General features: G+C 45.3%; 1 protein-coding gene across 3 annotated transcripts in view; it reads right to left on the reverse strand.

Annotated features, from left to right (window-relative positions):
* Nucleotides 1–17254, reverse strand: part of LOC110981464 (uncharacterized) — a 79242-nt gene that overhangs the window by 43328 nt on the left and 18660 nt on the right. For 2 of the 3 annotated variants that reach the window (XM_022239053.2, XM_087146400.1), the window contains exons 7-16: nt 16693–16776; nt 11573–11687; nt 7184–7598; nt 5960–6791; nt 5374–5529; nt 4846–4921; nt 4418–4609; nt 3545–3673; nt 3176–3444; nt 496–2434 (exon numbers count right to left, since the gene is read on the reverse strand). In XM_022239053.2, coding sequence (XP_022094745.2) covers nt 496–2434; nt 3176–3444; nt 3545–3673; nt 4418–4609; nt 4846–4921; nt 5374–5529; nt 5960–6791; nt 7184–7598; nt 11573–11687; nt 16693–16776 — 4207 coding nt within the window. The remainder of the gene's footprint in view (nt 1–495; nt 2435–3175; nt 3445–3544; nt 3674–4417; nt 4610–4845; nt 4922–5373; nt 5530–5959; nt 6792–7183; nt 7599–11572; nt 11688–16692; nt 16777–17254) is intronic. The other variant, XM_087146401.1, reaches the window with a different exon arrangement.

Consider the following 17254-nt stretch of genomic DNA (forward strand, 5'->3'; position numbering starts at 1 on the left):
TTGTTTCATGATTATAATAAACTCTAGTAAGATATAACTCAAAATTGCTTTTAACTTGACCATAGATACTGGGCACCTGTACAGCTAATTCTCTCTCTCCACCTCTTATCGGCACTTGATTAGTTCTTATCTTAAAAAAGCTGGGGGGGGGAAACAAGCCATCTCTTCCATTCTAAATACAGTAAACTCTTGTTAACTCAAAGTCAGATAACTTGAGACTTTGTCTTGAATGTAAGTCATTCCCATCCAGAGGAGGTGATGTTATGTCCGTGAGTACTGTCCCTCCATACGTGTACATGTATATGTAAGTCCAAATGCCAGAATTTGTACCTCCGTTTAAATTCAATCTTTCGTTTGGCCAACATGACAGAAACCACCACCAAAAACCATCTTAAGTGTACACAGATTCTGAAATTTTCTACACCAAATACATGCTTTGAATTTCTGGACAGATGAGAATAGGGTGTTAGTTGTGAGAAAGCAATTGGGATTTACCTTGTCTGCCTTGGTCTTTCCGCTGCTGAAGAAATGCGAGGTCTTCTTCTTTGGAGATACCATTTTGGTAGATGGAGAAGCTGACCTTGCCCTGGGCTCAGGGATCCCACAGAACATCCTGGGCAGCCTGCTCTTGCCGGGTGACCCCAGACTCGTGGGGCTCCTCCGGCCTGCCCTGGCAGCCTCTTGGGAGGGGTCTGGAGGGTGGGTGTCCTTGATCTGCTTGGCTGCACCAGCAGGAGCGTTCTTCTTGTGTGACGAACCGTTCTTGACGAACCTCCTACCAGGAGCTGGTTCGATGTCTTGGTCACCGGCAGTCACCGCTGGGGATGGATGAAAGCTGGAGTCCTCGGACTGGCTTTGCTCCACGGAACCTGGCAGACCTGAATCGGCGCTTCTGTCCTCATTCCCTTCTGGGGATGCCAGCCGCAGGAATCTTGGAGGCCTGTCGAATTCATTCATAGAAGAGGCATTGTTTGGATCTGCTTCAATACTACTCATTATCCTCGATACCTCATTTAGCCCTACAGAGCTGTTGTGCCTGAGATGCTCCTTACTTAATTTCAATGATGAGAGCTCTAAATTTAAAGCGTCCAGTTCGGTACTCTTTGGACGGTCATCAAAGTTGATAGCATTGAATTGTTCCATAGCAAAAGAGTCCAGTGGCGATGGTGAGAAATTGATAGCCAGCTTGCTGGGTTTGAGCTTGAGCTCGCGGAGCTCTGGTGATTTCTGGTGCTTTGTGTCGGTGTGGGACTGCGACCGCTGCTTGCAGGGTCTCTTTGGGGAGGGGCTCCGGCTCCTGTGGTCCCGCACCAACAAGTTCCTCATGGCCTCCCGGGCACCTCGGAATGGGTTATCAGCTGACCGGAGAGAGCGTGTCTTTGGGCTGGCAGGGGACTGCATACTCTGCGTCTTGACAGGATCGGTGGCTCGCCTCTTGATGGACAGAACACTGCAGGCAGTTGAGAATGCTGAATTCTTGGCTGAGCTGAGCTGGTTGGGCCCTTCGATACTGAAGACAGGTAAGTACAGGTCGCCCTTGTAGGTCACGCCTTCATGGCCATCGACAGAGCTGTGTCCCTGCTGAAGCTGCTGACGTTGAGGGTTTATCCCGGATGCCATCTTCGGCTGGTCCCTCTGAGGGAATTTGGGAATGGTTTTCTGGTCATGCGTTACAAACAAAAAGACCTCATCATCACCTTCCTCACCATCATCCTTTGCGATAACGTGACTGGCACTCAGTTGAGATGCAGGCAAGACATCGGCACCCAAGACAGCTTGAACACTTTCAATCGACTGGCAAACACTGTGATCTACAGGCTGCTGCACCGAAGTAATGTCAGCCTTATTGTTAAAGGAGCTACCATCTTGGGATGACTCAGTACCTGGACTCTTGGATGCTTCATCTACTGCTCCTTTTCCTCCCCCGTCTCCTGAGTTCCCATCCCCTGATGAGCTATCCCCGTTTGGATCATCTCTGGGTAGGTGAGCACCAACAGACCCATCTCCTGCCGAGCCAACCCCGCTCAGAGCTGCCTGCAAGGCCTGCTCAACGATAGCGTGGCTCATCTCCCGAGCAACGGTGTAGGCGGCTATACTCTCAATCTGGGAGTCATCAATGACAGATTGGACGAGGGGCGGTTCTGGGGATGGAGGCAGACTACTGCAAAGGGCATCATCAAGGGTGTCTTGGCCTTCCACATCGTCAGACTCTAATTCCAGATGTTGCTGTGTGCTGATGTCATCTTTGGTGACAGCACCATCTACGCGTTCACCAGCATCCTCCATGTCACCTTCTACACGTTGCTCAGCCTCAGCCCATGCATCTCCAGTCTTGCTGGGTTCAGCATACTCGCTTGTTGGAGGAATGCCAACAAAGACAGCATCTGACTCCTCTGACGTTTCACTGGCTGTCGTGAAGGCTTGTACAGCAAATCTGCCCAAGTCAAAGGTTAATAAATACAACTTTGCAAGTTAGAAATTCCCACAAATGAACCCTGCCAAGCTCCTAAAGTCACACAACCACTTTACGTTAGGATTCTGTCATCCCACCGCTACTTTCTACAAAATAGATTTCCAAAATGCATAAAGCTGAATGCAAAGGGTGATTCCTATGCACACGATCCAAATACCACACTCCATTCTTAATGCTCTGTTTCTTCAAACACAACCAACTGAAATGCAAATGGTATCAAGATAAACCTCAAGATAAGTCGATTTCCCTAATCAGATTGGAGGAATTCTTCCAAATATTTTCTCAAATGATCACTCTGAAACAATGGCAGGTGGTTCTGATCTTCACAAGTGCGGTTCTCCATGAAATCAATTGACAGGTTTCCTGAAGTGGCATTCATGAAATATTAGGAAATGAACACGGAAACTGGAACTGGCAACACCTTAAAATTTGCTTCCCTTTTACTTGAGAAAATAAATAATAAACACTTTTTTCAACAGTTCAAAGCAAGTAGGGAATTAATTATGCCCAAAATTCTGTTTCCTATATACCTGTGGGCATGAGAGGGGTGTGACAGGGATGGGTGGGGAATCTTGTATTTGCATTTGCTGTGTATCTGTAATGGGAGAGTAGGGATTGGGGTGAATATATTTTACTGAGATTTGGACATCCTAAGATACAGCATGTTCAAAATTTATTTGCCACATTGATCTGCGGACTGACCTGTACATCCCTGGCAACAGTCCACCTAATATGGCTTGGCAAGTTGGCACCTCAATCGTCTCCAGAGGGCGCTCATCCTTGCTGACATACAGCCGATAGCCACATATGGAAAGTTCTGAAGTGTTTCCAGAGGACAGTGGCGCCTCACTGACAGTTGAGGGCTCCCAGCTCAGGGAGAGGCTGGTGTCCGAACGCAGCACAGTGCGCAAGTTCTCTGGCTTGCTTGGCTTTGGTTTGGAACTTTCTGAATCACGTGGCGATGAGAGAGTCTGACAAAGAAACAGGACAAACAAATAAAATCATTTCTTTTCTATGCACATCACAGGAGTCACTTCAAATACACCTGACAATACTGCAATAAGGGTTTACCTGCGGTCTTTTGATTTTGCGAAGTGGGGAAGGTGACTGCGGCGGCTGGTTTGAAGACTGTGCATCATGCAATCCACCGGCTGCTATGAGGCTGACAATGGCATCCATAGACTCCTGTAGCCTCTTCACCTGTTGTTGAAACCAACAAGAGAGTTCAAAAGGCTTCTTTCTATCATTGCACTTCAGAATTACTAATCATCTCAGCGTGGGTATTCTGCAATGTTGATTCAGCACAGAATTGCATTATCTGTCCTAAAATGCTCCCTGATTCTTTACGACCTATGTTGTTTTCACAAATGTCCATGATTTTTCCATTTCTTGAAATAGAAAATAAACTTCCAGGACTTTTTCTTTGAGTTCTTTTTTTTTCCAGGCACTGTTAGCCAGTATAACTCTGGACAGGCAAAGAAAGGTTAAGTTCGAGGCACTACCTTTTGTTGGCTGTGCACAAAATATGATCAGTGCCCAATTTCACGTCTCTGCTTATCATTTTGAAATTTTTTGATAACCACAGCCCAAAAAGTTGGCTCAACAATGAGGATTTTCAATGGGAGCATATGACATGCTTAGCACAAAAACTGCACGGGCACGAACAGAGATTTCCAGAGAGTCACCAAGTTAAGCAAATTTTTCTACTGAGGTAAGCATGCTTTCCACTGTGCTCACTGCTTACGGTCTTCATGAAATATGCACGAACTCTATGTGCATAAAATTGTACGCTTTACTTAGCAGTGCCGTGGAATTAGGCCCTGTGCACCAGGCAAAAATCAACCTGTAGTCGAGAGATGGTTGCCACCCAAACTTGCCCAAAGCTGCCTCAAGGAGAAGTGGGCAGCATTTCATGGAACCGCTGCCGTTGCTGGCCGGACTCACCTGGTGCTGGAGGCTTTCCTGGCCGGCCTCCACCTGGCTGGCCACTTGGGGTTTGGGGAACACAAACGCCCGCCCTCCCTCGCTAATCTCGGCAAAGAGCGGTGAGGTGGCCACGCTCCTGGTCTGCCTCCGGCCCGACCGGCTCTCCTCTTTGACCTCCATGTCATGCTTCCAGTCATGCAGTGTCTTAACCTGAGAATGAACAGCCACCGGTTTGAGACGTGGAAGACTATGCTAAATGACAAAGCAGAGTGCTAAAGTACCCTTCAGAATCTTTAACTTGACAGTAATCCCTTGTCCATTCCTTTCCAAGTTTGCGAGAACTTATCATTCATGAGGTGTTCAGGTATCCGATAAAATCTTGGAAGCTCTTGTACAGCTTGCCCCGAACTACCCTCTCTGTAGCCACACCCTAGAGGGTCACTTACCTGAGACCACAGCAGTTTCAACGCCTCCATCTGCAGAGTACGCAGTTGTTTTTCCTGCTCGTACAACTGCCTTGTCCTTGATTAAAAAAGAATGCAAAACACTTCAGTTTGAAAAGGCATTGCTTCACCCAAACTTTGTCTTACTGGTCAAGCAACAGTTTGTTTGTCCTTCAGGTCCGTCAGTCATTTGCCTACATTATTATGAAAAAGGTGTCAAAAAACTCCCAAAAATTATCATTCTCAAAAGGCATTATTGAATTTAATTCTGTTATTCAAAATTCGGTGAAAAACAAGACTGTGGCATGACAAAAGAACTATTGTCTGCTGAGGTATGTGGTTGTGGATTTTGTACACCCTTGAGGGCGCATCGCACCTTCATCTCTACCGCTGGCACCATAAGCCTTCTCAGGCGTCCAAAGCACCACGGACCACATCATCGCAGAACCCAATTGTTTTTGGTGAGTCAACAAATGGAAAATGGATTCAAGTGGTCCCTCCAAGGATGAAACTAACGGCAGAGAATGGTACCTGTCCAGCTCTTTGTTGAGGAATTTGATGTGGTCGTCCACCCGCTGGACTCGGATGGCATTGCGGGTGTCGACAACCACGGGGTCGCGCCGTCGGGCTCGATGGCCGCGCCAGAAAGCTTGGATCTTGACGGCTGCCTTTTCTTCTTGCTCGGAACTAGTGAAGGGGAAGGGGGTGGAGGGGAGGGACAACAACCCTTAACATGCTAAAATTCTTGCTGTCTGCATTTTTGAAACCTGCTCTCAGAGAGTGTAAAGCATTCTCCATGGTTTAATTCTCTTCCAACTGGCTATAAATTTCAGGTAGGAGTAAAAAGGATAAAACCCCAAATATTACACTGTCTTCTTGATTCCCCAGGTAGAAATTTTTAAATAATTATGTTCAAACAGAGGTGCGATACCTATATCTGTAAAATAAAACTGGAGTAAGGATCAATGAAGACAGTAAAATTCCACAAGGATTTTTGTTTTGAAATTGAATTGAAGTTCCAGAATTCGTAAAAAGGCCGCACAGAAATGTTTTCCTACAGGCCACAAGCTAAACCATGATCTGTTCCAATGACACAACATAGGGATTCTTGCCTCACCTCTTACTTCTGGCTGCATTCTCTGAATGAATATCTCTGGTAACATCCTGAGTGGGTGATGGTACTCCAACCTCCTGAGGGGATGCCACACCCATGTCCTGAGGCAATGCCACGCCCAACTCCTGAGGCTGATGTCTGGCTTGACTTTCAACCTGGTGATCCCTGGGGTCGGATCTTTCCACCGCGACTCCCCGCCTATCCCTCTTCTTGCTCTGCTTGGTGTTCGGAGACAGGGATGGGGTGAGCAGGGTAGATGATGCGTTCGGAGTCTTCCCAATCTTCCGGCTGTTGGCAATCTCCTTGATTCGCTTCAGCTCTGCGCTGCTGTACAGATCCTCCTTCTTGGGGCCTTCCCTGTTGGGTGATCGGTGGCGAGTGGGTGTCCCCGGGTTGGGGGTGCCTGGATTGGAAGTTTTGCCCTGGGACCTCGTCTTGCGGGCCATCTTGGGGCTGGCAGAGACGTGGGCTGTCAGTTTCACAGTTGGGACCTTCTCCTTGTTCAGGGGTTTGACGGGCCGGCTGTCGTAGGCCTCATACTTGCTGATGCCGGTGGTGGGTTCATGGGCGTTCAAATAGGGATCGTGACCCTGGCCCCGAAGACCTGACATGTCTCTGTGACCTCCTGGGGTGGGCACCAGATCCGGGGTGAAGGCTGTTGCAGGCCGTTGAGACACCGCATCGCTAGCCATGTCTACATCGCGGGAGGGGATGTTGTGGGGAGGGGCAGTGGAAGGGCGCTGGTCAGGGGTCTTACCAGGTGTGGCCTCATTGGTGACTGGCAAGTACAGTGACTCAGAGGCCAACTGACTGCTGTTACTCATAGTTTCCTCATCTGTCAAAACAAAACTCAACATGGTGGCATCACTGAAACTACCGGCCTTGTTTATCTCTCAACTGACATCAAACACTGTGGATAAAGCCAGTTTCTCATTTCACATTCTGTTGCTCCAACCATTACTGCTCCGTAATAAAATTGTGCCTTTCCCGATTTCTACAAATTCCACCATTTTTTGAACATTTTGAATGCTTCAGGGCAGTTGAGCCAAAACACTACTTGCAAACTGTGGTTTGATGCCCCTTGAAATTACACGTGTTAAGTACAAAGAGTATTTAACTGGCCCCAAGAACGGTAGAGGTTTTGAGTTCGCCAAGTTTTCCAGTAAAATTGCTTCATTGGTTGACACTAAGAAGATATTTATATCAAAATGGTCCTTGGTAGAATACCTTCAAGATCTTGCAACACCATGTCCAACAAGCTCTCTCGTTCCGTTGAGGCTGGTTTGAGGGTCAACTGCACGTGGCCCGAATCCCAAGCAGCCTTGCCCGGCAGTCGCCCGTCCGCCGGGCCCTGAGGCGATGGGGAGACGGGAGCGGGCACGCCCGTCGATTTTGGGGAAGCATTCTTGGCCGGGATCTTGGTACTCTTCGGAGGCGAGTGCTTGATTGGCGAGGCTGCCATGGACCGCGGCCTGTGGTGTGTGGGGGTTGGCGTGTGGTGGGCCTGCTGTGGGGAGCGGTGCGGGTGGTGGTGCTCGGGGGGTGTAGGGTGTGGCTGGGTGGGGCCCTGCTGTAACTGCTTCTGGTGCAGTCGCTGCTGCTTCAGGACCCTGACCAGTTTCTCGTCCTCTTTAGACTGCAGCTATGCATACAGGAAGTGTTATTCAAACATTTTACTAAAAAAATGTAAGCATGTATTCCCAAAGTCCCAAACTCCGCATTACAATAAAGAAATTGACCAGTATGATGTGAAGAAACATTTCAAAAAGATAACTTGAAATCTTTGCTCGTTTCTGTTCCATCATTAATTGGATTTTTCACATAATGACAACTAAATTTACATTTTTCAATATACCCAGTGCCAAGTCTACAGGTATTTAAGTACCAAAGCTTATAGGCTTGTCATTTGAACTGAGGCTACAAATGCACGCAAGGGCGATTAGTGTAACTTAACCCTCAAAATTCTACATGTTTATGGATACATGTACAGAACCATGTTAAGGACAACACAGGGATAAAACCTCGACAACAGGCCATTTGAATCAGCTTGATTCTCGCCACTCCCAACTCAACACGTTATACACTGGCTTGCCCAGACTTTGCAAAAAAAAAAAAGGGTCAGCCACATTTGCGTGTCTTAAAACCACTGCGTAAAATCTTTGCGTGAAGACTTTTTGGCGACCTTTCTTGACATGAAAAAAAGGAAGAAGAAGGAAGCAGAAAATAATTCAGGCACTATGCCCCGAAACCGTGAAGCTTCATTTGGTATGTGTGTGTACCACCCGACGTATTTATAGGTATCCTGACAGGGTGTCCTGACAGGTGGTTGAGGGCTGCCCTACGTTTTAATGCCATGCTGTGCTTCGATGCCTAATCCCATACTCATGTCAGCTCTGATAGAATGGGGGGGGGCTGTTCCCTGTGTTTGTGTACATCTAGTCGTGCATGAACAACAGGTGCTGAAGAAGACGCAGAAAAGGTCAGGGACTAATTCTTTGTTAAACTCTCAAACACAGGCATTTGGCCTTTTAGGAAAATTGGTGGACGAGTCACAGAACGAACAGTACAAAAGCTGCTGACATCTGTCAAATGATCTTTTCAAAGCAGACTGCTTTTACATGTAATTTCTCCAACGGCGGATGAAGGTGCAACCCTCTTAAAGGCCCGAAGATGAATACCTCCACTGACAACCGGTTGTCTTCCAGAGAGAACTACACCATAAGCTCCGAACCGTGAATGGAGTTTTTTGGAGAATGCTGCAGTATCCAGGAATGCAGTTGATTCTACATGATTTCGGACAGTTGCTGACAAAAATGCTGAAAAAAAAAAGGTTCTGGGTTAATGTGTCTTTCCACAGACACATCTTCAGTGCACTTCACATCTGCACATGCATGTATGTAAGAGGTAGAGAGCATTCATGGAAATTGTACGGGAGTGCAAGGTATGAGGACACGGAGCTTTTGTACATGTTCCTACATGTACATGTCCACAGCAGGTTTGGGGTATTAGGTTTGGGAGATTTGTTAACTGGGGATTTTTTAAAGGGGTTAGAAGGGAAGGTTCTTGTGCATTTCACTAGCTGGACGCACTGAACCAACACGATTGAGGTTTTCCAAAAACTTTTCAATAATCCGCTTTGAGCAGAAGCACCCCCTCATCAGTTGAAAACAGCCATGTTGGTCAGAAGTCTTCATTTTGTTGGTAGGCAAGCAACCGTAAGGCATGCATTTCATAGTCGTTGGTGAACCGGTGAAGAACAAGTTCCCACCAAAGGAGCTTGCGTTGCTGGGAAAATTGCACGCCTTCTCAGCCCAGCTTGGGGCTCTCAATCATCACATTTGTAAAATACACTAGCCACAGAAACACTCAACCCAAAAGAATACTTGTATCAATAACCTCTGTGTGTAGATGCGTATTTAGTGAAGGTCGATGATAGAGCAGACAGCTCCGAGTCGAGTGTCGCCAAACTCTGCCAGCCCGGATTAGAGCCAGGGGGCCGCAGCGACAGGAAGCGAGACCCCTCGGCCCGTGCCACACGGCCCCTTAATGAGTGCTGACTGAGAGATCCTCAGTGGCGGATGCCGTGATGCCATCAACCAGAGTGGGGGAGCAGAGGAAGGGGAATCCTGGCTGCACGCTAACGATAACAATGTCCTGCCTGCTGACCCCTCAGGGCCATCTGAGGGGACCTGGACGGGGGATTTCATCAATCTGTTCAGCAGTAGGGTTTATTTTTAACTAAGCAGGGCAACAGTTGACATGAGAAACAGACCTCTCTAAATTTCATCTCAATCATTCAAGCTCTCTTCGTGATAAATCCTTATATAATCTTTTTCATCGCCATCTGAGACTAACAGAGCAGAAATACATGAGAAGCTATCGCAGGGTTCCAGGAGACAAATTTTAAAGGTACAGTTCCGCATTTGCAGCTGTCCATGAAGTAACTGATGAAATTATTGTTGAAAAGCATGACAACTCGGTTTAAAAGAATACATTAGTTATGGGACTAAGCTCCCTGTGAACTCATTCTCCGGGCAAGCTGTCACTGTGAAGAAAGCAGTGAAAGGGGGCCATTTCCAACGACGTGTCTAAAGACGGAGTTGTGGAAATTGCAGTTAGTAGTTCGGTTCTTTTTGACAAAAGACACATGCTTGCCTTCTTTAATCAGTGTGCAACATTGCATAGCTGCCATCAGATGGATGCTGAAGTTGGGCAAAACTCGAAACGCAACTCTGAAATAATTTGAATCGAGATCCTAGAATATTGGTCTTCTGCGAATACATGGTAACAAACCATAGTAACAAACCATAGTAACAAACCACAGTAACAAACCATAGTAACAAACTATAGTAACAAACCATAGTAACAAACCATAGTAACAAACCATAGTAACAAACCATAGTAACAAACCATAACCTTCAGAATGATATCTTGCAGCAGTTTAGCTAAGATTCAGGAGGGCGAGGAGAGGCATGGCGTGGGACAACGGCGTTTAATACTGGTGTCTTTTAGTCAAGACATTACATGGAGCTGGAATTTCTTTTTCAAAACGTGCCACTGAAGGCACACATTTCTGACCTGTGATGAGAATCTGGTCCAGTTCTGCGCAAGTACATTTACCGGTATGTTATTGTGTGCGGGGTTTGTCATTCGTGCAAGCTTTTTTCTTTGGCAAAGCAGGGACTGCTGAGCTATGGTTTCGGCTTGGCAGCATAGTGACTTTGAACCTTGACCTCAGAGCAGCAAGGAGTGTCCTACTAGGGTTAGCACTGACACCCACGAGGGGCGGAGCGGACTGGGAGGATAATTGAGGATTAGGCTTGTGTGACATTTCGTGCCCTTTGATGCCATGCACTCTTTGCGAGGCGGCCGTGCATCTTCACGCCCGACTTGCTGGATGTAATTGAATCATCGGAAGCGGTGGCTTTTTCTGCTTTGCCTGTGTATCTGTTTCGTCAGGATGTGATATATCGACGAGGTGCAGGGACAGGCAATGCAGAAATCAGCCTCTTGTTGGAAATTGAATTTCTGAACCAAAGGGAAAATCTGTGTTTGGCGTTATCACAAAACTGCCAGCACAGTTTGTTTTGAGGATGTGAAAGTCACGTCCTCTGACGTCGACTGAAATTCTCTCGCAAGTCATCAGTCTCAAGTAAGGAGCTGTACAAATGGTAACAAAGGCTTTCTGTCATCATTTGTTTTTCTTGTTCCTTGTGACAAAGACTTGTGCGTCGGCCTGCGCTTGATTTAGTCAAAGGAGTCGACTGTTTCTGTTGTGCAAAAGTCTGTTCGAGGTCATCTCAGAACAGAGAGGCCGTGTCCGAAACGAGCTTCCAGAGCTACGGCTAGGTCTATTGTCTACCCGTCTCCACACATTTCTGATGGAGGGAAGACGTAGACCTAGCTCTAGACAACAGATTCGGATGCAGCCTATGTAATGACAAACCACCATATAATGTGTAGCAAACAACTCACCAAAAGATGCAAACAGTGACATCAACCCTGACCTTCTGGGTGCAGTTTCTAACCACGGGCAATACAGTGGAGCACGGTTTGGATTAAAGGGTACTTTGAAAATGGGGATTTCTACAAGATTGACCGAGATGACAGACTCACCTCTGTTTCATTGGTCAGTGGGCATGTGTGGCTCAGATACTCCACCAGCTGAGCATGCTGACCTGGGTGGAACCAACGACCTTTGCCCTGGCTGTACAACCACTCTCCCTTCAAACTGAACCAAAGAAAACATTCTTTAATTGGTACAAAAATCTACGAATATTTATACAGTCCATTCCAAAATCTAAAGCAAATTCCTTTTATTAAATTTTACTGTCCCACTGTCTTATTTGAGTGTTAATTTAATTACTGGCATAACTAATTGTTTATTCCATCCCAGTTTCATCACATATCACTATGTATCCAATATCCCTTTGCTTAGGGTTGGATCAAGCAGTGCCCTAAAAAGGCACTCACGGGTACCAGGAGCCAATTACTTAATTGTGGACCTGCTAAACTGAGCCATGCGTAGACACATTTTGCGGAATATTAACAAACAGGCTGCAAGTCCATGCAATTTGCTGACAACTGAAGATCTGCATGGATGAAGATCCATTGAGATAAGGCAGTAACTCAGGTTCTACTTACTCCATTGATGAAAATTAAGAAGTTTTGGGGACCATCACTGAAATTTTCAATCCACAGTCTGGTTCTTGTTAATACGTGTACACAAATGTAATTCTTTTGAGCAACATATTCTGCTCAGATGGAAATGGGCAGTCCAATTAAAAATTGAGGTCTGGGTCCCAGACTCTAGGGTAATCCAAGGACCATAGGCGGCAACCTTCCTCTGCTTCCTCTCTGGTCATCCAGCTCTTCCCCCAGACTAATTTCCTATTATTTGCTCTGCAAACTGCACTTCTGTTTTCCATGGAAGCACCCTGAACGCGCTGCTGGAGCGTGCAGGTCCAGAAGGTAGCAACATTTCGGTTGCCTCCTGTCTGCCAACTCTGGGACAAGCTGACTTTAACGGGGCATGACAATTGCTCAAGATCCTTCCCTGATTGATTTGAGAAAAAAAGTCTTTTCAATTGAAAGACTCCTTGCCTCAGTAGTGACCAAAGCCATTATGTAAGCTGACGAGCCTAGATGATCTAAGATGGTTTCATTTAACAACGTGATTTTTGTTAAGATACAGTTGGAGGGGGAAAAGTAAGGACAGGGGTAAAGTTACGACAAAAATTCTTTTCTACAATAGTTAGGCTGTTACAGTGAAGCCTGTGTACTTCATGAAGGTGGAGCTCTGTAAAATTTGGACAGCCAGAATGATTTTGTCAATCTGACATGATTTCTTTTAACTTGGAGAGGGAAAATTTAATTTGCCAAGGGGCCAAGTTTTGCTGCTAAAAGGAAACATGTCTTGGAAGATACTGTGGAAGACTAAATACGGGTTTTGTGTGTGAACTGACGAGGGTGCTATACGGTCAGCTCATTAGCCCCAGGTAAGGGTACTTTAATAGTGGGCACAGACTACCAGTGAAAACTGACACCAGTCACAAAGCCAAGCTGTGAATACAGTATTGCAAGATCTTTACTGTAAAGGGAACATGTGTCTTTGGACATGCATACTGCACAGGCAGGTTTCATGAAAGGGAGCTGTTGCGACACACTGAATAATGCTGTGGCACGGACGTACCCACAGCACAAGGTAGGTGTCACATTTCAATCAATGGAGGGCCTAGTTATGTCTGACATCTTTTTAAGGGATCGGTCAGAAATGATCTATCTACGGTGTAAAATCCCAAACTTCTAAGCATATTTATGCCCTCCAAGCACCCTTAAATTGATATGCAACAGGAAACTCCAAATTTTTACAATTGAAACGAAAAAATCCTCGTCGTGGGAGGCGAAACAAATTAAGGAGCAGGTGGGTGGAGCTGTCATACAAATGGCAAGAAAATCATTACAGTGCATGTCGCAAGTTAATTAAGTGGGATTAGCTTCCATTTCCACTGTAAGGTGCACATAAACACGGTGGTGCCGCTGTCAATTCAAAGCGGAAGAGTTTCTCTTTTTTTTCTGGAAACCACTTCAGACCAGATGACATGTAAACATGCAGTAATGTTCCGTGCCCGTTCGGAGGATGTTTCAATATATTTTGGCAAATTCTGTGCGGCAGATGACAACTGTACTAGTCCCCATGCTTGGGTGATTGCTACTTTGTTTGCACACGCACAGAGGCCTAAACTACCAATAGTCCGTGGGGGGGAGGGGGCTCAGTATTACAGTAAGGAGCCCTCAAGCGGCATTGTAGCAAATGGCATCACTTCAAGAGTTTCGGAGGAGCAACGATGCGATAAGAACTTGGCACAAATCTGGAACAAATGACCACCGAGGGTCAGTCTCTGTGCAATCCAACATTGTGAATGAGTGTGGTTATGCCATCTTGCCATTTTAAAAAAGTTTACATTTTCAGCCAAAAATAATGCAGCGCGTACGAGTTCATTGCGGAATGATGCTACCCATTGTGTTAATTTATTGTGTTCATATTCTTTTGTCATTTGTGTTAACTGTCTGTTTGCCATTTATATGTAAATTTCAAGTCAACAGGGGTCGACATTAAGCAGGCGTACTGTTGCTTTCCATCCGACATACCATTATTAGCACATGGTAACCCGCAATAAAGGGAGAGGTCAGGCACTGAAAATAGCACCAGACCATTACCGATCCTCTTTGAGGTGATGACTCACTTTATTCCAAAGAAATCATCAAAAAATTAACCGTGGTGAGGGTAGGTTTGACAACCTTTTGTCACGTTAAAATGCCTGTTTTTATATGTTTTTTGACTTACATTTGCAATTTTTGAAAAGAAACTTCTGTTCTTTTCACAGGCCCCTTTCATGTTGCAGTGGAGAAACCTGTGCGCAAAGCTCGATCCCTTAAAGCAAAGCTGTGCTGGTTCCCGCCGCGCCACGCCCATGCCAAAGAACGCGTGATGGAATTGTGCCAACCAGTCTAAACATGTACGTCCAAGTTGATTACGCTTCATTGGCCCTACTGCTGCAGGTCGAAAAAAACGTCAATGTTGCAAGAGGATTTCTGCAAGTTAATTCACAGAACTTGGTTTCTTGTCTATGTACATGTATGTATTCTCAGTGTTCAGGAGTTTAATTCAGGCCTGTAGGCTGGGGGGGGTTCGGAGTATGAACGAACTTCCCCCCTCGCTTCTGAGTTCCGCTCGTTGGTGTTTTTTGTTTTAAATAAATTATAACTTTAATATACCTTAATTTTCAGAATGCAAGCCGCAGCTTCTACATTGATTCTCATGATGAATATGTCTCTGCGGCTTATACTCCGGGCGACTTATACGGCAACATTTGAAGAATGAAATCAGTCACTAAATGCGAAGCCATGCCTCAGCGCAGCCTAGCCCAGGCTGCCGCCGCCGGCCAGCCAGCCACGTGTACAAGCAGTGCAGCGTTCTGGGCGCGGGGACAAGGCAGTCATGTTTTCATTGGTTGCTGTTTACATTGGCTCTGCTCACGTGTTGGAAATGAAGAAAACCAGTCCAGAAAGACTGAATAGACTTGTAAATGCAGCGTAAATACCGTTCACACCTCACAAATTGTGTGGTCTGTCTATTCATTTTTGTCTTTTACGGTTGTGTAAGTCCATGTTGTTTATCATTTTACTGGTCTTTGTTACTGTTCAAAAAAAGAACTGCCGCCTGGCCCACCCAGCAAGGACACTAATCCAGCCCGCCAGAATTGCTAATTTTGAGGACTTGAAAAAGTTTAGGTTTAATGAGAACACTCGTTCATGTGCTGCTTCATGTTACAATGGAAGATTGCGTACCCGAAAGTACCCGAAAATCTAATCAAACTCCAAATATTCTGATTCATAAATGTCCATTTCTTATATTCCCGCTACAAAGATCTGATGACATTTTATTTCGGCCTGATTTCTTTTTCCGAAATGCAAAATGAAATGCACCCCAAAATATTTTTTTTTTACAATTTTTGTTAGGTGAGTGGAGGTAATGATTTACTAGAATTTATCACTTTTTTGGAACTTCTGAAACTTTTATGGGATTTTTTTCTGAGATTTTTTTAAATAATACTGTTCATATCATTCGCTTGTCACCCAGTGCCCGATTCAGGGCGCTGGGTGACGAGCAAGTTCAGATACCAGGCCTATTTACGACACGCCGTGAATATTGAAAACTGAAGTAGGGGCCTTACAAGTCTTAAATGCATCCTTCGGTTTGCGACAAACATGGGCCTTGTTCTATGTTGTGTTCCAAATCACATTATGATAAGCCTTTATATAAAAATAGGTGTTCACAGTGCCAAAAATTCACTTCCAGGTTTGACGAACCCTCCCCCCCAGTCTCTGGTCAGACAACGGGCCTGTAATTTGAGATGATTTTGCTCTCACTTGAAGCGAGCGTGTTTCCACAAAATATCCTGCCGCGGCACAGGGTTTATTGCCTGCCCGTTGGATGCATCACGGATGCTTCCCACGCGATACACGGACAACGTCGGCCAGTTTGCCATCGTCATTACCTCACCAGCACTGTGTGAATTGTCTACTGTAGAATTTTTTACAAGGATTAAGTTGAGTTTTTATCACTTTTTGAGACCAATTTTTTGAAATTTTTGTCCCCAATTATGCCATTCAATCAGCACAGAAAAATTGCCCCCCAAAATTTCCGACCCTATTTTTGAGAGCCATGTAATTGAAAGCAGAACCATTATTTTTCGGCCGAATATGACTTTACCAAAAACAGCTCCTGGGTTCAGTGACATAGCTCCCCAAAACCCCTGAAATTTGAAAGGCCAGGAGCTGTTTTTAGCCTCTGCGTAAAAAAACTGACTGTCGACCCCTGAGTAAACATTACCATTCCCCCGGTTGCAAACTGCACAAACAGTTTAAATGGTTTCATTTCTCTCTTTTTTTTTCCTATTAGTGTTTAATTTTTTACTTTCTGCTGGTTATTTTTTTTCCTGTTCTTAAGGATTTTGACTTGCTTATTTAAATATTTTTTTCTGTTTACTTGTTTTGGGATGTTGTTTTCTGTTTTTGTATTTTATTTCATTTATTGTCTTCGGACGACAGTTTTTTTAACTTTTGCATTTCCAAGACAGCCCCTGTATAACTTTTATTGTTTTTATGTCTGAAGATTAAAAAAAAATAATAATAAATAAATGAATACCCACAGGTGGTTAAACTTGACTAACCTTTCTTTCTGCGTGACAGCGTAGCCGTCCAAAATGCGCAGGCTCAAACACCAGTTGATAACGTAGGGCCTGCAATCGAAACAGCTGGTCAGCAGGAAAAGGTCAAGGAAACTCATTCATTACACAGGCTTCCGGGGTTCCGACACCGAAAAAGCCACCTCTGATCAGCCCCGGGAGGCTGTAGACACGGGGAATTCACATCAATGGAGACAGGATCACGGTTGAGTAAACTGCAGTGCCTTGGGGGGAGACTGTTCGGTTGGAAGTCTGCATGAAAGTCACACTGAAGCTAGCTTTCTGGTAAACTCTGACATACTCTGACATGCCTACAATTGCCCCTGATTTCTATTCGGCAAATGTTTGCTTCGGAAGGTCAGTAACTCCAAAGTTTCTTGAACTCTGATAATAGCTCAACTTTGTTGAGGTTTCAAACAATGACATCTACTTACTGTAGCTGGGGCCAAAATTGTACTTGTGAAGAATACAGTGTTCTGATACCCCAACAAAACTTTTGAGAAAAAACTTGTCGACACATTCTATATTAGGAAACAATAAGGCAACG

Source organism: Acanthaster planci, linkage group LG15 (assembly GCF_054643075.1).
Source record: "Acanthaster planci isolate LZ-2023a linkage group LG15, COTS_SCS, whole genome shotgun sequence".
Classification (NCBI taxonomy): Eukaryota; Metazoa; Echinodermata; class Asteroidea; order Valvatida; family Acanthasteridae; genus Acanthaster; species Acanthaster planci.